We start from the raw sequence: 22,908 nt of genomic DNA, 5'->3' as shown, positions 1-22,908 counted from the left end.
TTTAACAACCTTCTGATGGTGTCATGATACCAGCGGATAATGGTTCCACTGAAGTCTGCCCATTATAGCGTTATAGCATTCCGTGAGCACTACCTACTTATTTGGAAGGTGCTAGATGCAATGATACATGACACAATGCTCACAGTACAGAAGAGTGAGAGAGAGAGACAGAGGGGGTGGGGGAGAGAGACAGAGTGTGAGAGAGAGCGTAACAGAGAGCGTGTGAGAGAAATAGAGAGACAGAGATAAACAGAATGTGTGAGAGAAACAGAGAGAGTGTGAGAGAGAGACCGCGATAAACAGTGTGTGAGAGAGAGAGAGAGAGAGATGGAGAGTGTCAGAAAGAGAGAGAGAGAGAGAGTGTCGTTACCACAATGTTGTTTGTATTTCACTGTTGTTTGTATTCCAATTCCTGTTTGTGTGTGTACGCTTTTGCAATAAGTACAAAAGTATTTCATGCCAATAAAGCATTTTGAATTTGAATTTGAATTTGAGAGAGAGAGAGAGAGTATGTGAGAGAGAGAGAGACGGCTCTGAGTTCCAGGGCGCCTCCCTCAGACCGACGCTCGGCCCCAGGCCCTGCGCGTGGGCGCGGGCGCTCAGCCTGGAAACAGACGGGTCAGACAAGCGTCCCGCAGCGCCTGGCGCGCACAGCAAGGGCCCGGGCTGGGGAAACAGCGAAAATGTGAATGGAGTGGCCCGTGTCAGAAGGTTAAAGGGAGGGGGGGGGGGGGAGTGGGTGGTCAGGTAGCGTCTAAGAACGAGAGCGAAACAGAACAGTTCGTACAGATCCGTGGGTGGACCTCGGTGCCTTTCATGTGCCTGGCGGCTGGGGTGGGGGGAAACGCCGGGGGATCCCCCAGACCGCCTCACGGGCTCGTTTTAAAAAATCGCGGCCCTGTGAACCACTCCGCTCTACCCTCTTCCCCCGTCCGCAAAAAGAACATTTCCTGCATCATGCGCTCAGTACGATTCAGGAGTGGGGTGGGGTGGGGGCACGCCTGTGGGGAGCAGCCTTCCGTGCATCGCACTGCAAGCTGCCACACTGATGAAACACACTGACCCGGTAAATGACGTCAAAACCCAGCTCGGTGACAAATAAATTGCGAAAAGTGACGCACATGATGAAACTCGGCTGCATGAAATTTGACTAAAACAAACCTACAGCTAGACTGCAGACTTCCCTTTGAAATGTAACCAATAAAAAACAAAACTTCTTCAGACCCAGCAGAGACTGATCGAGGCAATTAGGACAGATGGAGAACTATAGACATGGTTAGGGGGGACTTTTAAAAAAGGGGAAAGTACAGGAGGAGGGACACTTTCACACACACACACACACACACACACACATGCACACACACACACACACACTCTTGCACACACACACTGACACACGCACACGCTCTCTCACACACACACACACAAATGCAGGCACTCACGCTTGCATGCACAAACTCACACAACACACACACATGCACACACACACACACACACACACGGACACCTGCGAGGCAGTTAGCTGTGTGGAATTTAGGCAAATCAGGGACATTCTAAGCTCTGTTATAACAGGGAATGGGAACCCACAAAGCCAGAGGAGGAGGGGAAACCTGCTCATTCTGCAACCGAAGAGAGGAATCAGACAGAGCCTCTGGTGAGCTGTTTTTCCACCACGGCGGTGCCTCACCTTTCCCCACCACCTGGCACGGCGTCCATCAGCGCTACGTCCACCGAGGCCTTCTTTCCCAGGGGGCCGTGCTTCATCGAGGCGGCCAGCTTCTGCGGCGCTTGGAGGAGGCTGTGGTGGAAGGGGTGGAGCAGCCTGGCGTAGCTGAAGATGGAGTCGTGCACTTGGGGGAGGGTCTGGGGAGGGAAGAGTGGGTACACGGGCGTGGAGAAGGGGAAGGAGTAAGCCAGTAAGGGCTGGGAGGACTGGAGGGTGCGGATGGAGAAATCTGTAGTGGAAGGGGACATTCCCGCGCCCCACCCAAGTTTGGGGGGCCTGGTGGGGGAGGGAGCGGGCAGGTGGGGGGCGGCACTGGCGATGACGCTGACTCTGCGCAGCGTCTCATCGGGTTTGGGCTCCCTGCTGCGGGGGGAGTCGTGGGGAGGGGAGCCCGGCCCCTCCAGGTCAGTGCTGCCGGGGGACGCCTCCGAGGATTGGGGTTCCCCTCCGGCGGAGCCCGAGGACCTGCGCCCGCGGTGTCCCGCGCCCGGCCCGGGGTCCGCCCTCTCCAGCCAGGCCAGGCACTGCCTCCCCAGCTCCTCCATCCCCAGGGCCCGGGCGGCCTCCGCCAGCCCCGGCAGGTCTGCCACCGGCACCTCCAGCACCTCCGCGTAGGCGTAGTCCAGGACCTGCCGGAAGGCGTGGGCGGAGAGGGCGTCGATGGTGCAGCGGCGGCGGTGGTCGTGGTGGTCGTCATGGTGGTCGCGGCGGTCGTCGTGGTCGCGGCGGTCGTCGTGGTCGCGGTCGTCCTCGGCGACGGTCAGCCGCCGCTCCAGCTCCCGGCTGGCGCAGGCCAGCACCAGGCTGTGGGCCCGGAAGGCCTGGCCGTCCACCACGACCACGGCGTCGCAGAACGCGCCCGAACGGCGGAGCTCCCCGGCCCGCCGCAGGAGGGGCGAGTACAGGGGGTTGCGCAGCTGGGCGGACATCTTAGAACCCGAGCGGGGCCCGGGGGTCGGAGCTGGAGGAGAGGTGAGAGCTGCGGTTCAAGGCCCGGCCAGAGATCTCCATCCAACCTGGGGCAGACAGAGAAACTCACATTACATCACATTACATCACATTACATCACATTACATCACATTACTTTACATTACATCACATTACTTAACATTACATCACATTACTTTACATTACATCACATTACATCATACTACTTTACATTACATCACATTACATCACATTACTTTACATTACATTACATTATATTACAGTACATTACAATACATTACATCACATTACATCACATTACTTTACATTAAATTACATTAAAGTACATTACATGACATTATGTTCCATTACATCTCATTACATTACGTTTATTTAGCAGATGCGCAGATTTACCCAGAGCGACATGCAAAAGTGAATATCAAGGTCATTGGAACAACTGCAGAAATGCAGGTTCGATAAGGCACAACGCTCATTTTGTACAGTTATTCATAGCCATGAACACATTAAGTCCAGTTCACACAGTGAACATTATTCCCACCTAACCTGTGCTCAGTCAAACTAGGGGGCAGTACAAGCCACAACATTAGGACGATACTACAAAGTACATCAAGCGCTGGAATGAAGGTAACATTTGTGCTCCATGAATAAAGAAACAATCCATCCATCTGTAATCAAACCCGCCTGGTCAGGATCACGGGGGTGGACTGAAGCCTATCCCATCATGCATTGGGTGAGAGGCAGGAATACACCCTGGACAGGTCATGAATCAGTCACCAAGCACTCACACCATTAAGAATAGAAAAGGGAGGAAAATATCGTTGATATATAATCTACAATGAGTGAATATTTTATCATTTGTACAAAACATTGAAAAGATGTACTGGATTTATTTTACTATTTAGCTGGTTTTGTGATTGGTGTCCTAGGGAAAGTATATGACAGAGAAGTCAAATCAGATCACAGAGTTCCTAAATTAACAGGCTTTCATTTTTAACTTGACCCACTCCTGCACTGCACCCCACCCCTAATGACTAAATCATTTAAAAAAGCTGCACGCCTGATCCAAACAGGGAAGTCGTGCCTTGTCATTAATGCATGAATCATCATCAGTAATGACATTTTTAAAGCATTAATAATAAATGTTGCCATTAATGCTGGACAGGGGACAATTGTTTGTGTCAATGCTTCTTAAATATTGCTCTTTTACTCAGGACTTCTCAATATTTCTGGCTCAGTATGATACATTCTCTTATATTTAATAAAATACTGAATGTAAAGTAAAAAATAGGTGAACTTAGTATACATATTAATCGTTTGATTTTCATTTGTGTGAATCGCTCATCCTTTTAAGGGGATTTCTGCTGCGGAAATTCTCCCATTGAAAGGTAACGGATTGAAGGAAGAAATGAGAGACCGAAAAGACAAGGACCTAATTTAAATATTCCCACACCACGTGTTCTTCCTATACCCACTCTGTTTCCCATTGTTAACCTTTGAGTATGTTTGATCTTATGTGGTAGGAAGATGCTGCTGAGGGTAATGACAATAATATTTTTTGCCTCTTCTATCTGGGTTGTAGATCAGCTATAACTGGAAATCAACAAGTTGAAGATGGAAAATCTGAACTGATTGCAGGCACAAAATAACTGATTTTAACTGAAAACTGAAAAGAAAAAAAAAGTGGTTTATAGCGCTGCATTTTGGAAACTGTATGAATTTATTTGATTACGCAGTGAATTCATCCTGTGAATCTCCTTGAAAGATGATGTCTCTTTATAAAACTATGAAATAATAAGACTTGCACACTTGATGTAATGCTCCAAAATTTCATCAGACGAAGGTTTGGAATGACGTTAATTTTCGAGCATTTTATCAAGGGTGTGAGTCCTGTAGATGTTAAACAAAATACTGAAAACAATACCTTATTGTCGATAATTTTGACAGCAAACTTTCTGAGAAAGAAAACGATGAACGAAACCTTTCCTCTGAACAGTTTTAAGTGCGTATTGTGTACTTTGAAAACTATGACTCTGCTCAGACCAACTGCTGTGTTTTATTCTTAATTTGAGTCTTTCACCCTGAGCAATATTTTTCTTTAAAACATTTTCTATCGATGAACATCTAACGAACATTTTGTGATAAAATCACGGTTTTTCAAAATGAAATGCGTTTGGTCTAGTGTAATTTTAATTTTACAGAAGGAGCAAGTGCATCAGCCTGGATTTCATCAGTTTTTCTCTTTAAGATTTTCTCACAAACAACAAGACCCTGCCTGACAGACACAGACACGCAGCGTACAGCATTTTCCTGGCGAGCATGCACGCTAAAGTTCTGCGCATTTGGTAACCGGAGGCCTAGAAAGGCACACACAGTATTCTTCTGTCCTGCGTGCTAAACGAAATCTAGTCGGTGCTCTGCAAGCCTGGTTTACATGGAGAAGGAGAGCTTTGTTTCAGCTCTGAATTTCTGGTTACTGGCGCGCACACACATGCCGAAGCCACAAACCTCTTCAAAATACGAAACCATGACTAATGCCAGGAGTACACATATGCATTGTAACGGAATGTTGTAACGACAACAACAATATGTTTCATGCACTGTACAGTTTAAGAAGTGCATACGACCTGGTGGAAAATTCAGCTTACAGCCTAAGATGGAATTGAGCTGGGACCATCCCGATGCCATCTGAAATTCGGTGATGGTCTCAACCATTTTGTCACCAACTTGACCATCTACAAACTAGCTTCGAAACCAGCTGGACCAGCTAAAAACCAGGCTGGAACCAAGCTGAAACTTCCACCAGGGCAGTGCCAACAGTGACCTTTGCTGTCCACAGTGGGTAATACAGTTCTAATAAATTATGCTCTATTCATGATAAATACTGTTACAATTAGACTGAAGGGTCATACGGTAGGATAATGAACCTGGAACAGGGAGGAAAAACAAAGAAGAGAGACAGACAGAAGGCAGTAGATGTGCGATGAACGCGCGAGGGAAAGGACCGGGCGTGCAGACAGAATGCGGGTCGTTCACAGGAGGTGAGACTGAAACGCTGAGGCCGGGGCTGAGCTCACGCCGCAGCGCTTCAGAGGGCGAAATGGACGCACGGTGCCTCGGGTGACGTCCTGCCGCGCGGGGAGTGGCTTCAGTCACACTCCTCTGTTCCCCCTGTGGGTTTCAGCAGGGGGGACGGCTGGCCCCGCGGGGGGCGTCCGTCAAAAAATGTAATGTCATTAAATTTGGGGTCATGTGATGCTGTGTCGGCAATCCTCCGAGTTTGAATCGTTTGACCAAAATTTGAATATTGTGCAATACTGACTAAAATCGGAAGTCTGATATAACGCGAGTCTCTCCGTCTCTCTGTTTCTCTCTCTCACTGTGCAATGCAAATAGGAATGCAGAAGGCAATGCTGACGCACGAAAACACCTCCTCCATCTGACGACGACAGCAGGTTCGACGGAAAGTAAAAAATCTGAAATGACGAAATTTGTTGGCATAATTACTGGAACTTAGTCTCATGCGTTTAGACGCACACACGCACCCTGCCCCACACACACACACACACACACACACACGCACACACACACACAAACACACACACACACACACAGAGGAGCTGTCACATGGCTTCGCTCTCAAAACCCAAAATGCAATGTAGTGAGGTGACAAATTCATGGTTATTTCCATAAATGCAGTTTCCCCTCAGCCAAGATAATTGCAGATAGTCCATCTATCCGCATAATTTTAATTTGCATATCTGTGCTATCTCTTGAGTACTTACACATAGTGACCCACAGTACCGGTGTCCTTATGTCCTTAGGTTTGCATCTGGAACACTAGTCACTCATTCTGGACCACCGTTCTTTATGCATGAGCCACAGATTGACCTCCAAGCTTTACCACTAATTCAGTCCGGTTTGTATAGTGTGTCATTGTGACACCAGGTTTTTCTACTGAAATTTATCTGAGATTGAAACGATAAGCGTTGGCACTCTAATTTAGGATTCACAATGAGGCCTTCGTGCAAACCTGCCAGTTTCGCCTTCACACCCGCAGGGATCGTTAACGCCTTTTTTTGGGGGGCTGGACGGAGGTGGATGGGTGACGAGACCAGTGTTTCACACGCAGTGAAGAGAGCTCCCCTCTCTACTGGCCGGTGGAGAGCTGCTAGCATGGTGCTGAAAATTTACAACAAGAATCACTCGATCGGGGGGCGACATAGCTCAGGAGGTAAGACCGATGGACTGGCAGTCGGAGGGTTGCCGGTTCAAACCCCGCCTTGGGCGTGTCGAAGTGTCCCTGAGCAAGACACCTAACCCCTAACTGCTCTGGTGAATGAGAGGCATCAATTGTAAAGCGCTTTGGATAAAAGCGCTATATAAATGCAGTCCATTTACCAAAAACGTAAACGTAGAAAAGAGGCTTCCGTGTAGCCCGCAGCCTCGTACCAGGGGCCTACAGCAGACCTGAGAGTCACAGAAGTCGGCGCGTGGGGGTATTCTGCCCTCTCTGTTAGTTCTCTTCCCCAGCTTCTTCTCTTTTCTTTTTGCTCATAAGTGCCGCCTCAGTCCCCGGTTCCCACCGGGTGCCAACTGAAGCGATCGCGTCTGAATGAAACAGGAAAGCACACCCGTTTCCACGTTTTACTAAAACCAATTAAAAAAAAAAAAAACATTCTCACACCTCCACTTCTACACTCTATACGTTGTATGACTTTGTTGTATGAAATTTATTTGGTCAAATTGTGAACGATTATGACCGCAAAACAAAAACGCTTTAAAAAAAAAAAAAAAAAAAAAAAAATCATGCCTCCATGTGTGACTCACTGGGGATGATGAATGGAGCTTGTGTGTTAACATCTTAGCCTTGCTGGAAGGACAGGGCAGTGAAAGCATTAGCATTTATTTTCAAGTAATAACATGTGAATAAAGTAACCGCACATTGGCAGCGACTTCTCACCATGTCAAGATAGTGTTAACTTTTTCTTCAGAAAGTTCAGCACAATCACCACAAGTAGCTTGTAAAATGTAAAAAAAAAACACTTGCATTCATTTTAAAATCTTGATTGAACCCAGACCAATGTACTTATGCATCATGTTTAGTTCTTTTTAAATTAAAATATATAAAATATGATATATTATAATTTTTTTCAGTCATATCTGTGTGCTACTGGCACTAAAATTTTCTTACTGCGGTATCTTGAAATGACCTATCAGTTAATGATTGTAATCGCTGATGAATATTTCTGAGGTATTACCTATATGATTAAACCTAACATCAATGGTGAAATTGCATTTGTCATGTTGCTAAATATACTGACTTATTTTTTGAAATCCTTTCAGTAAATAATATCATTATTGTGCAGTGATTGTGTTCTAGATGTTCTTTAACTACGTGCTAACATTTATATTTTTATGTCGTCTTTGAAAATAAGCAGAAACAAGATTTGATTGGTTCTCATCAAGATCTGTTGAGACTTTGTCATAATGAGAAATGAAATAACATGGTGATTCATGCAAGCAATCTTTCATATTTATATTTTTTTCTCTCGCCCATTTTAGTTTAATTTAACACAAAAACTTTATTAAATCTGTAAATAGAGGCGCATATTAAATTACAATGTTGAAGAAAACCATCTCTGATCTCTTTTTCCAGCTCCCTTGTGACCTACACTGCAATGGGTCCTTAGGCTGATAAACTTGATTTAAGTTGCAAATGCTGCTAAATATTCTAGAAATACATGTCATCACATTCTTAATGATTCAGTCAGAGCACTCCAGAACAGCGTTCTACACGTAAAATGTGCTTTTATTCTCAGTAACATTAACTACGAAAAGAGTATTCATTTATTTATTTATTTATTTAAAAAAAAAAACATTTCATAATGATAATTTAAGTGCAGTTAGTCCTACCTGCTTTACTGAATGACCCCTTAAACTGTCTTGGAAAGGTCTGATAACAGTAAAGTTACTCTGCACACTCGTTGGACGATTAAACAAATTTAAAATATGAGTCTGAAAAGCTGGAGAAAAAAAATTGCCTGAATATTTAAAAACAGTTCTGGTCCCTGCCCCACATAGAATCTAAATGCCTATGAAGTTCCTAGACAGATATTCAGTTTTTTAATGCCACAAATTGAATTTGGAGGCCCAGACCTACATTTAATCACTAACAAATTTTGTTATTGTTTCAAAAACAGCTTTCAATAACATACCATATTATCATAGTACTCAAACCATTAGCTCATATGGTGTAAACCCATCAGTCTGTGTTTGATGTGTCGTGCCTTATTTCCAATGTCTAGAGGTGCCAGTGGTGACATGCGTTCATGTCAGACTGTACCTGACCTTTGGCAAGGTACTGTAAGGTATTGGGTTTTGTCAAAAGCTTTGGTGTTACATTTAAATAATTTTTTTGAACACTGTATCTAGGTCACGGTGGAAAAAACGAGAAAAAAATCTATTTATTCTGTAGCCGTTTCCTGACTAAATTAACCTTATCTCAAAATCTACAACCTAGAGCACCCTTTGATGTTTTCAATTTCGTACGCTGACTTCCATACCAGGGTTCTGTTGTTGTGCGTATATTATATGTGCATAAAATGATACTTTTGTCTTTAATCTATAGCATGCTTCAATATTAAAATGCTTTTTAAAAAAAAGTAAAATAAAAATAATAAATTCAATAGTTTAGAATCTCTGTGAATTGACAACAATCTTGTTAACAAAATGGTACACAATCATCAACGTCACATCACGCCCGCTACCTAAATGTTTTGGATCAGGCAGTCCATCACAAAAGGTCACAATGAATCACATGACCTCAAGACTAGCTTAAGAAAATGTAAAAAATGTAGGTATAACTCCATCACAAATACCGCAGCTTGTGTGGCACATGAACACATCGTACTATACGCACTGTAGCACCGAAATACATTAGACCACAGATCAAAAGCTCATACAGATTGTAAGATTCATCATGACAGAATATGTCAAGGGCTTCTATTCTGCAGATTCAGCCAACGATTGGAATCAAGAGCATGTAATGTCAAAGTAATTTCTGGCTAAAGCAAAGCAGGAGACTGAAAGCACAGGATTTCATTGCGCTGCATGATTAATCTCAGGTGATTCTTACAGCATCGTTGCATTTTTCACTTCAGTAAATTTCCCAGAAGTACCCTGAATCACCTTTCACTGATGGACCACAGAAGACCACGCTCAGACAGACATCTCTGCGATCGAATTTACAGGGAAGGATCAAAAGCTCTGCAGCCCTACTCAGACGACCTTCCAGGAACTGTTGACGTTTATCAACCCAGTTGATGCTGACTTCAGTGTGTTCACCACAGCGATGGTTCAGGATCAATATCCTCAGCATTGTGGAACCGAGGCTGCAGTGTAGTATAATGGGTAAGGACTTCGTCTTGTAACCTAAAGGTCACAGGTTCCTTTCCCCGGGTAGGACACTGCCGTTGTACCCTTGAGCGAGATACCTAACCTGCATTGCTTCAGTATATATCCAGCTGTATAACTGGATACAATATTAAATGATGCGTAAAAGCTGTGTAAGTCGCTCTGAATAACAGCGTCTGCTAAATGCTGTAATGTAATGTAAGGCAGTTCATTATCCCTGAAAAAAAACCTCTGCCAAGCAAATTAGGTTTTACTTTTGAGTTCAATACAAAAACAGGAGGAGGTAGATCTGGAGAGTGATGGGTACTGTATGAGCAAGAAACTTAATTGCCATCTTTTCTCTTTGCTTCAAATTCCAGCTTAGGCTTCAATATCGCCATCTTCAGTGGTTACCCAGAACGCAAATAAAATTGTCTGTCTATAATGAGGTGCACTTGTGCGTGAGATACTGTAGTTAATAACTGCATTATAAACTATAGAGAAAGAGTCGCCATGGTGAGAACATAAACTCTGAGATCTTCTCTCTCGTGTGTGCACGGTGTGATGTGCTGAAGGGGACAATCTCACAGTGACACATTTCCCCCATGCCTTCAAATAGCAAAATTGACAAGAACGAAGCCCCAGTTTCTACGAAAACCAAAATGAGCTTGTTGGTGAAGAGATTTTGAAGCTTGCATCTGAAACCACAGGCAGATGAGCTAGATCAAGGAAGAGAAAGAGAGAGAGAGCGAGAGAGATAGCGACAGAGGAAGAGAGAGATAACCGAAGCAAGACTACTTGTAAAAGAGAAGCAGCCAGTAGAGATCAGAGGTTTGATCTGTACAGTGCTAGACTCACCAGTTCACGAGTGGCTCACAAGCCTGCTCTCTACCCAGAGAGCTCAAGAGACATGTGTTGTGGCTTTGCTTGAAATGACATCGATCTCTGAGCCTCAGTGTAGGTGAGGGACAGAGTAGCCACCTCAGTAAAGCCCCTCCCCTCAGAATACATCTGCTCCTGCATTGGTCTGTTGCAGCCTCCATCATGAAATGTGATTGGTTTAAATTAATCTCTGTCAAATTCTTCAGGTCTGCAAGTTTGCATCTAAAAAGTCTAAAGCAGGTGAATTGCCTCTGATTATGTAAGTAATTTTACTTTTTTTTAAAGAGGACAGGCTGAAATGTTTTTCAAATATTTAAATATATTTAAAACTGAAAAGGGGACATTAAATTACAAGGTGAAGTGTTATTTAATTTAAAAAAAAAACTTTGTGCCATACATGCTCCTTTGCTGTAGTTTGCTATTGACTGTGATGGACACAGTGGGTTTAATTGTGGTTTAAAATAAAACAATAATATTTTGTTTGAAAATTCAGTCAGTATGCCATCATAATCATATTATTATGCTGCAGAGTTTAATGTAAGAAAAAAAAAGTACCCGTTGACACTGATACCTGGGTAGCCATTTATAATCATGTTGCTGTTATCACTTTTCACTGTTTGCACTTGCTCCTTTTGCTCTTTCTTGTGCAGTGAGACATACATGAGGGAAGCTGGTATTAAGAAGAGGTGCATTAGTGATGCTTCATTAACAGGGGCTTCTCACGAAGTCTCAGTGTCTTGCAGATTTGGCTTCTGGTGCGGTATGGTTGTGCATTTTTATTTATACAGAAGATGTCAATTAGGCATACTACAATATGCTTGCTGGGATGTGCAGTGCTGAATGTTACATTTGTTCATTATAACCTGCCCTGGGACAACAGATAACACATTAACGGACACACATTAACTAGCTAAATCTGACACAGTCCTTGAAATGTCAAGAAGAAGAAAAGAAAGAAAAAGAATGTTGAAACCAATCATGGTTTTTCACAAAGCAAAAAATAAATAAAAAACAAGAAAATGCACATGCAGATGATACATGTGTAATGAATTTTCCATGAAAATCTGAGCAAGTTTCTTTTCTCATATTACATTCTGCCTTAGTATTAAAATACCTAGCAGGTAATATATCCCTAATATAATATATTTTTTAAAAAGTGTTAATTTGTGAATTTTATGGATCTGATTCCAGCGATGTGCAAAATATCCACATTTTCCATATGCTTTAAAGAAAGGTTCTTCCACAGTGAAATGTTCAGTGTTAACTCTGAGTGTACCGAGCACACCTGGTCCCGATTGGACTCTTGTACTCTGTTAGAGTTAAATTAATGCCGAACGTTTCACAGCACATTCACTTAGTTGCTAAGTCCTTGGCACAGCTGCGCTGGTTTGATCAAAGCCAGTAATCCTTCTCCTGGGTGCTTGTCCCTTAAACAAGTCGACAATTCAGACCCAAAATCAAAATCCTCCAAAACTTACTGGACGAAATTAGCTTTATTTTTAAATCAAATGACCAAACATCGCGAATAGCTGAACACCAAAATAGGTCAAAGCTTGACATTTCGCTCAAGCCTTTTTTTTTAAAGGAGGGAGTGGCAGTCTGTCCTCCTTCTGTATTTTTTTGCTTTGAGACAGGTAGAAAGCAGAGATGGAAACAGACTGTTACACACACACATACACACATACACACGTACACACACACATGCAGAGAGCCAAAGTTCCAGGGAACAATCACACTCCCATTCAGGGGGAAATCACATGTGAATGCCCGCTAGGCTGTCTCACACGTCTTGACTTAGCGATGCCTTTTTGAAAGAATTCACCGCTGATAAAGGCATAACCGAAAGGATTATGAGGTGGGCAGTCAAAAATATAAATATTAATACAGAATCCAAACAAATCTGTTATGCATGATTGAATGAGAATGGTAAAATTAGATAAAGCACTTGCTGATAATTAAGAGAAATTGGCTAGTTGTCCCTTTTCAGATAAACTGCTTTTATTTTCCCAACGTCTCACTCATTAAACATGACACTATTAAATCCTGCTGCCCGTGGTGACACCAGCATGAATACTGAAGAGGAAATTACATATTTTTGTCCTTTTGGGAGCCAGTTGTGGCTCATAGAATGTTGTAAAATGCTGTACCCACATTTCAGGTGAAAAAAACTTTAATAAACCTGCAAATCGACACGTGAGGATGGTTTTTACGTGACACCCCCATGTTTCGGAGAATTCTGACTCTTTCCCTCCGACGGAAATGATTTTCCTATTTCTGCGTGAGCTGAACAGGTGGCTGGCTTTAATACCCAAACGCCCGCTAGCGATGTAGTAATACAGTGACATAGTAAGTCATTTAGCTACTGCCCTCTCCCCTAGAGCCCAGATACATTTCAGCACTGCCAGGCCATTTCACATGCAGATACTGCAGCTTCAGGGAACACAGTTCAGCCTTTCCGCATAAACTGAAAGTGACATGTTGTTTTAAAGACATTAAAGTGAAACTAGATCCAATACACAACAGACTTTTCGTGTCTTCATATGCCACAGTTCTCTCTGCTTTCCTTTCTACTGTGTATTCATTTCTACTGCTGTGTCTGAAACAGGCACGAGGACAACTTGGTACCAAAGGAAGTCACTTCAAAGGCTCGGTGGAAGTATGCTTTTCCAGTTTAACTGAGATTCTTTTTGCCATACTAATAATAGGAGGGAGCTTTGTTTTAGGAGCACCATTATTTAAAATAAATGGGCAACCAAAAGTGTTTCAGAGTGGGATGTTAAAAAGAATGACAATGAATAAAAAAATTAAGTGAAATACTGGAATCAAACAGGGAATAGAACAGTAAAAGAGGGCAGAATCAAACAGGGAATAGAACAGTAAAAGAGGGTGGAATCAAACAGGGAATAGAACAGTAAAAGAGGGTGCAATCAAACAGGGAATAGAACAGTAAAAGAGGGCGGAATCAAACAGGGAGCAGAACAGTAAAAGAGGGCGGAATCAAACAGGGAATAGAACAGTAAAAGAGGACGGAATCAAACAGGGAATAGAACAGTAAAAGAGGACGGAATCAAACAGAGAATAGAACAGTTAAAGAGGGCGGAATCAAACAGGGAATAGAACAGTAAAAGAGGACGGAATCAAACAGGGAATAGAACAGTAAAAGAGGACGGAATCAAACAGGGAATAGAACAGTTAAAGAGGGTGGAATCAACAGCATCGTCTTTCACGGTTCATCTAATTTCTGCTGCTGTTTCCTCATGTGCAAAATGTGGTCAGCTCTCCGCTTCGTCAATTTTGATGTTAATTAGGGCAGAAAAGAAGTAACGAGAGACAGAAAATCCCCTCTTTTCTGTATACCGTGTGACCTCAAAACCAGCCTCTGGATTTACTGCCGATATTTACTGCCTTTTCTGTAACATTTTCATGCTTGACTTTTTGTGATGGCACACGGCAAATGGGCCTTCCGTCTACCTTCATCACGGTTTGATGAAACAATTTTATCTTTTAGTGTTAACTTTTATCGTTTTCGTTGTTTCACCTTCCCCATATATCTACGGTTTGGCACAACTTCACACCTACAAAGTGTACCAACCTGCCTATATTTAAGCTTTCTGGGGGTGTTAGTGAGGGCAGGAAAGGGGATGTTTTTTTTCTGGTACTTTGCGGTTAATTGCACTGCAAACATCTTTTGAATAATAAACCAGATCCAGAGGCGTCCTCACCTGCCTCATTAGTTTTCTGCCTAGGTTTTGTTCTTCATTTTATAAAAAGAATTCGAGCTAGTTGATAAGGCCTGTTTTTATGAACTACATAAGCCGATACAGTATTAAAACGGCGTCTGATTTTCCACTGTTGATGTTAGGAATTCTGACAAACACACGCATAGCTGAGGGGGCCATTTCCAATGTCAAAACTTGCACGATGTGAATATGGAAATTACGACACCAAATTCGCTTCCCTTGGCAACCATGGCATCATCGTGCGGAGAGATGCACACATGTTTAGCACTGCTGTTCACAAAGAGGGGACCCAAAAATAACTGAGAACACACACGCACGCACACACACACGCACGCACACACACACGCACGCACACACGCACGCACGCACACACACACGCACGCACACACGCACGCACACACACACATACACACGCACGCACACACACACACACACACACACACGCACGCACACCACACACATACGCACGCACGCACACACACCACACACACACGCACGCACCACACACACACACGCACCACACCACACACCGCACGCACCACACACCACGCACACGCACACACACACGCACGCCACAGCACCACACCACCACGACACGACGCACGCACGCACGCACGCACGCACGCACGCACGCACTCGCGCGCACACACACACACACACACACACACTCACGCACACGCGCACGCGCACGCGCACGCGCACACGCACACGCACACGCACACGCACGCACGCACGCACACACTCACGCACACGCACACGCACACGCACACGCTCACACACACACGCACACACACGCACGCACGCACACACACGCACGCACGCACACACTCACGCACACACACGCACACGCACACTCACACACACACACACACACGCACACACACACGCACACGCACACACTCACGCACACGCACACACACGCACGCACGCACACACACACACACGCACGCACGCACACACATAGACACGCACACACACACTACCACACACACACACACACACTACCACGCACGCACACACACCACGCACACGCACACACACCACACACCACGCACACACACACACACCACACACGCACCACCACGCACCACACACTCACGCACACGCACACACACACACACGCACGCACACACACACCACACACGCACGCACGCACACACTCACGCACACGCAACACACCACGCACGCACACCACACACACACATCACGCACCACGCACCACGCACCACGCACGCACGCACACACTCACGCACACCACACACACACACGCACGCACCACACACACACACACACACACCACGCACGCACGCACGCACACACTCACGCACACGCACACACACGCACACACGCACACACACACACGCACGCACGCACGCACACACTCACGCACACGCACACACACACACGCACGCACACACACACACACACACACGCACGCACACACGCACGCACGCACACACACACACACACACACACACACACACACACACACACACACACACAGGCACAAAAGCCTGGGTAACGAGGCACAACAAACAAAGCAGAAGCACATCCTGACTTGAGCAAATGGCATCTCCGTGTGCTGTCTCTGAAGGGTCGTGCATAAAAAGGCTGGTTAGACTAATTATGGCTATCAAGGCCTGAAAAGGAGACCTCAGTGGTCTCAATTACAGAAATGAATTGGAAATTAAATAGAAAATAATGGCAATTTTTTTTACCGATTAAAAAAAAAAAACCCTAATTAAGAAAAAATGTGTCTTGTGCAATGTTTTCGGCGACTTTGTGATAATTCTGCTGTTTTTCATGTGTGTGTATGTGCCCTTCTTATAAAAATTGCTATTTTTGAGTCCCCTGTTTTCTCCCTGGCGTGTGTTTTGTGAAATGGCGCCTCTCGACCTCGCATTTTCTGCCGATGCCCATCCGAGGAGCACTGTGGCTGAAGGGCTCTTCAGAAGCACCTGCCCATCAGCCAGTGACCATCTCACACACTGCAGCGCACACAGTGCTACAGGAGAGCTAAACACACCTGCCCATCAGCCAGTGACCGCCTCACACACTGCAGCGCACACAGCGCTACAGGAGAGCTAAACACACCTGCCCATCAGCCAGTGACCGCCTCACACACTGCAGCCCACACAGTGCTACAGGAGAGCTAACCACACCTGCCCATCAGCCAGTGACCATCTCACACACTGCAGCGCACACAGTGCTACAGGAGAGCTAACCACACCTGCCCATCAGCCAGTGACCGTCTCACACACTGCAGTCCACACAGCGCTGCAGGAGAGCTAAACACACCTGCCCATCAGCCAGTGACCGCCTCACACACTGCAGTCCACACAGCGCTACAGAAGAGCTAAACACACCTGCCCATCAGCCAGCGACCGCCTCACACACTGCAGTCCACACAGCGCTACAGAAGAGCTAAACACACCTGCCCATCAGCCAGCGACCGCCTCACACACTGCAGTCCACACAGCGCTACAGGAGAGCTAAACACACCTGCCCATCAGCCAGTGACCGCCTCACACACTGCAGTCCACACAGTGCTACAGGAGAGCTAAACACACCTGCCCATCAGCCAGTGACCGCCTCACACACTGCAGTCCACACAGTGCTACAGGAGAGCTAAACACACCTGCCCATCAGCCAGTGACCGCCTCACACACTGCAGTCCACACAGCGCTACAGGAGAGCTAAACACACCTGTCCATCAGCCAGTGACTGTCTCACACACTGCAGTCCACACAGTGCTACAGGAGAGCTAAACACACCTGCCCATCAGCCAGTGACTGTCTCACACACTGCAGCCCACACAGTGCTACAGGAGAGCTAAACACACCTGCCCATCAGCCAGTGACCGCCTCACACACTGCAGCCCACACAGTGCTACAGGAGAGCTAAACACACCTGCCCATCAGCCAGCGACCATCTCACACACTGCAGCGCACACAGCACTACAGGAGAGCTAAACACACCTGCCCATCAGCCAGTGACCATCTCACACACTGCAGCCCACACAGTGCTACAGGAGAGCTAAACACACCTGCCCATCAGCCAGTGACTGTCTCACACACTGCAGCGCACACAGTGCTACAGGAGAGCTAAACACACCTGCCCATCAGCCAGTGACTGTCTCACACACTGCAGCGCACACAGTGCTACAGGAGAGCTAACCAGCCTCAGACAGGAGGACACGCCCTTTCTTCCGCAGGTCGCTCTTGCTAATAGCATCTGCTAAATGACTAAAACGATAAAGGCGTATGTCATTAATTTCGTTTGGAGGCCTGCGGGCCCCTGGCATTTCAGCATGGGCATTTATTCGGCGGTATCCTAAGGAACCCTGGGTAATGTAGGCCTTAAACACACTTTACAGCTTCCACACTTCCCTGCAGCGCCCCAGGCTCATCACAATACATTACATCTTATCACAGCTTCCTCACAATGCACAGAGAACACAAACGCCTGATTAATATGCACAGTAGTGCCGGGCGTGGCCCACAGCGTTCCCAGACTGGCGAATGCATAGGCAGCATTACTAAATCACTAACGCTAATTAGTCACGCTAACCAGGAACCAAAATACAATTCGTAAAAAAAAGAGATTTTATGTATTATGCACGTACTAATTGCATCCAGAGCGAGTCCTAAAAACAAAGAAGAAAGACACAACACGCATGATCAGCTGATGACACAGCTGAGGTCCGAACGTGTGACAGTTTGCAGCGGCTCCGATTCCTTGCTCGCTCTTGTACAAACCGAAAGTCGCTGCAACTGCTTTTCAGACGATCAACGATCACGCATCGCTGAACTACAAACTGCCCGTAAATGTCCAGACCTACACATGTGGTAAGCGCCGCCACATCACAGTCAGCCTGGGAGCACTCTTCAGCATCTTGACATTTAAGAGATCATTTTTCATATGACTAAACGGAGCCCAATACTGAACAGCCCACCGCACCAGTGAACGGGTCGGCAATACAGAACTGACTACGCAGGACAGATATTGCGTGTTATAAATATATTTCTTAAAATTCGTACGAAGGTCACGAAAGTATTTATTTATTTTTTTACGTGATTGTTAAGTTCAGTTATCATATTTTGGCAAAAGCAACACAAAAAAACAACAACAAAAAGACCTAAACAAAACAGAAATGTCAATTTTTAGTTTTTAGTTTTTGGTCTTTTTATTATATATTTTATTATCTAAGATTTTTTCAGTGGGCAGACAGATTTTTTTGTTTTATTCAGACAAGAGGATAACAGAGGGGGTAGCAGATAGAGAACGCATCTTTGTACAGAAAATTCCGTAGCTGACGATCAAACCCCCCCCCCCCCTCAAAATGAGAAATGGCTTAAGATTCGCCTGAAATACAGATCCGCGCTTGCGTCTTTAATTTTTAAAAGTTTTTTATTTCCAGTATTTCCACAAATGAATTTCCGATCCAAATGATTGCTCTGAGGAAATTCTGTCAATCCCACTTCTTTAGCTCCAAGAGTTTTGGTTCCGGGCGCCATATCTTGTCGAATTCGCCCCTGTCCCGATTCTCAGAATGGTTCGGTCCAACTCCTCTGCAGTCTCTCGCGAATGCAGCCGCGGCGCCGGGGAACATGTCTGTCATCAGACAAGGGGTTTGCACTGGAAAAATGATGTATCAACTTGCAACACAAAAACTTAACCACATGAGGTTTATGTTTGGTCATGACACCTTCTCTGGTCACTGTTTTCCATTTCCTGCTTTAGTTAGAGATAGCAACACCTCCAGCTACCGCCAATGGCGAGCGGTTTTGTAAGCATTGCTTTACAACTAATCCACTTCCAAACTACGCAAAACCACAGAGCCCCCCCCTTTATCAAACACATGACCAGCTCCTTCCTCCCCCCCTCATCATCCTCTCGCCTCACACCTGCTGCATGTCTGACGCTGTTCAAGGTTTATTTATTTATTTATTTATTTATTTATTTATTTATTTATTTATTTCAAATTCTGCGAGCAAACCGCTGCACAATCGCTTAATTCCGCGATTTAGCTGAGCGGCGGGACTGCGGAAGTTTTCCGTGAGACCGCCCGCAGAGGACGCGCGCGTCTGCCTTTTTTTCCGCAGAGAAAAGCGCAGAGTGTGACACGGCACGGGGCGCAGCGCGAGGATCGGGGTGCAGGCCCTTCCGACTGCACCCCCCTTCTGTTCCACGCCGTCGCCACGGACACCGAAAGCGAGCTGAGGCATCCAGCGTCTGTGCGAGCGCCGCCGGCGCTAAGATGGAGTCGGCGGGAGGGCGAGTTGTGAGCGGAAGGCTTTAAGGCCTCAGTCTGTTTCATCTTCTCTGCGGCGCGGCGATGAGACGTGACTCTGCGCCGCTTCACCCCGCGCTCAGGAAGCACGGCTCTGTCTTGCGGGGCACGTGGGGCCAGTTTCGGTCGCATACCAGCGCAAATAACAGTACCTGCTTCTTTAAAAAAAAAAAACAGCAACACAAGTCCGCGCGTGCAGGCGAGTAGTAGTGGCCAGTAACGGAGTGCACACACGCACTTGCACTACAGAGGGTCCCCCCTTGATTTCCACTTTGAGTGTTTTAATTTCGGCCTACTTTTACTTCGATATTTCCACTTCAGAACAGGAATGTGCTTTTTTAAATCAGCACACCTACCCTGAAGCCATTCGTCTATCGCTATTATGATGTAAAGAAGAATGGGCGTGACGGCTGCAGTGTGAGGATGACCAGCTGCCATCAGCCACCAGCAGCCGGTGGGAGTGCACGCTCTCAGTGCTCGACCAAGGCCGGTGTCCACAGGAACCAAAAGTGACTGAGAATTGTGAAAAGAACCATGAAAAGAACACCCACACACATGCACACACACACACACACACACACGCACACAAACACACACACACACACAGAAATATAACCATCAGTATCGGTTGACCAAATTTGACCTCTTCAAGGGCATCAGTTCTTAAACCACCTCCACAACATTTATTATTATTATTATTATTTATTTTTTATTTTATTTTATTCGTTTTTAAATACCCATCTCTCCTATTTGGTTCTGTGAAAGAAAACAAGCTTTTGTAGTGAGTCACCGTGCAGGCCATCCAGTTTGTTTAAAGATCAGTACATCAGTGAAGAGCCTGCTGCAGTAAGATCTGATGCGCCTGAATAAGCAGCTCGCCCGGGAGTTCACTGCCATCGGCGGGGGCACGAAGCTCTCTGCTTCCTGACCCAGTACCGCCTCAGTAATGCCCCAGTACCGCCCCAGTAATGCCCCAGTACCGCCCCAGTACCGACCCAGTAATGCCAGTACTGAACAGTACGCCACCCAGAATGCCCCAGTACCGCCCCATAACCCCATACCCAGTAATAACCCAGTAATTGCCACCATATGCCCCAGTACTGCCCAGTTAATGCCCCATACCGCCCCAAAATATCCCCCAGTACTGCACAGCTTTGACCCAGTACTGCCCGCAGAGCCCCAGTTTCGCTTAAACGACAGTACGACCCAGTAATGCCAGTCCGCCCAGTACCTCTAATGCCCAGTACCAGCCCCAGTATGCCCCAGTACCGCCAGTCGACCCAGTATGCCCTGCTACTGACCCAGTACTGCCCCAGTACCGCCCCAGTAATGCCACAGTACCGCCCAGTACTGACCCAGTAATGCCCCAGTACTGACCCAGTAACTGCCCCAGTAATGCCCCAGTACCGCCCCAGTAACCGCCAGTAATGCCCCAGTACTGACCCAGTAATGCCCCAGTAATGCCCCAGTACCGCCCCAGTACTGAGCCAGTAATGCCCCAGTAATGCCCCAGTACCGCCCCAGTAATGCCCCAGTACTGACCCAGTAATGCCCCAGTACCGCCCCAGTACTGACCCAGTAATGCCCTAGTACCGCCCCAGTAATGCCCCAGTACCGACCCAGTAATGCCCTAGTACCGCCCCAGTAATGCCCCAGTACCGCCCCAGTAATGCCCCAGTACTGAGTCTAGTTTCTATTCCCCGTACCCCGATTCTCAGTACCTTCCTTGTTTCCTTTAGATAGAACCGTTCTCCTAGTCACTTTTAGTTTTTGTTTCATGCACTTTGTTTCAGTGTCTGTCGAGTCTACGTGTTTGTCTTCATCGCGTCTCGTTTTGTGTTCTCTCTTTCTCCCCGGTTTACCTCCCCAGCTCCAACCTCCTGGTCCAGCCCGTCCTTTGCCGGCCTCCGAGTCCCCAGTCCAGTTCTGCCGCCGAAGCCAAAGGAATCCCTTCCAGCGCCACGCCAAGCCGGATCCCGGACCACCTCCTCACCAACCCTCACGGTCCCTGCTTCAAGTCCAGCCCCAAGCGGACCCCCAGAGGCAGGCCCAGCACAATGCCACTGGTAGGGACTGAGGACCTCAAATATGTAAAACAAGGCAAAGGCATATGCAGTATTTGTGGTAGAACATCTAAAGGACTCTTACTTTACACCTTTGTAGATTTCAAAAGAGCCGAAGGGGACAAGGAACTTCAATTCTTTGCTTCGGTGAACTTTGCAGAAGTCTGAGTAGCAGTTCATTGGTTTGCCCATTACAAAAGAAAATAAAGTTATACGCGGCATAGAAAGCACTGTTCAACTTTTTTTTTTTACGACCCATAGTCGCTTATCACACACACACGCACACACACACACACACAATATATATATATATATACACACACACACACACACACACACACATGCTAGAAATTCATGCTCCGCAAACTTCACATGCTTCACAGAAAAGTGTATTGCATATGCGTAGGTCATCTACTCGTGTTGTTTGATGTGGTTGAGGCTGCAGCTCTTGATCAAGACCAGTCCGGCTGAGGCAGGAAGTTGGAGAGCTGAGCCTGTGAGGGGGCCCCCCGGTCTTCTCTGCTGCTTCCTATGGCACATGCACCGAAATAGGCAGGTCGCATTTGGATGAGGATCGCTTCGCGTGCGTGAAAAGGTGACAATAATTAAACCGATGTTTACCTCAGAGAGAGAGAGCTGTTTCTGAGTACATCCGTGAGGCTTCGGTCTCCAACATCTGGCCAAGACCGCTGCACCTGCACGGACATGTGTGCTGTAAATGACTCACGACTCAATACACTTATAATCATGGGTCAACTACTCCCTGTGACGAAACCGTACTGTTCGGAAAAACATTTGAACTCAGATGCTCTGCTTGGGATTTCCAGATGGAATCTCAAAGATGCTGTGGGAACCCATTTAGCC

At 46.2% G+C, this 22,908-nt stretch overlaps 1 protein-coding gene across 1 annotated transcript in view; it reads right to left on the bottom strand.

Annotated features, from left to right (window-relative positions):
- The window catches only part of zbtb32 (zinc finger and BTB domain containing 32), a 21,503-nt gene extending 10,426 nt beyond the window's left edge, over nt 1-11,077 (bottom strand). The window contains 2 exon segments of the mRNA XM_064323500.1: nt 1,688-2,742; nt 10,925-11,077. Of these exon segments, the coding sequence (XP_064179570.1) occupies nt 1,688-2,655 (968 nt within the window). The 5' untranslated portion in view covers nt 2,656-2,742; nt 10,925-11,077.
- Between the last annotated feature and the right edge of the window lie 11,831 nt (nt 11,078-22,908).

This window comes from Anguilla rostrata, chromosome 1 (assembly GCF_018555375.3).
Source record: "Anguilla rostrata isolate EN2019 chromosome 1, ASM1855537v3, whole genome shotgun sequence".
Lineage (NCBI taxonomy): Eukaryota > Metazoa > Chordata > Actinopteri > Anguilliformes > Anguillidae > Anguilla > Anguilla rostrata.
Note: the sequence above shows the minus strand (reverse complement) of the source record. Positions and strands in the feature narration are given on the sequence as shown.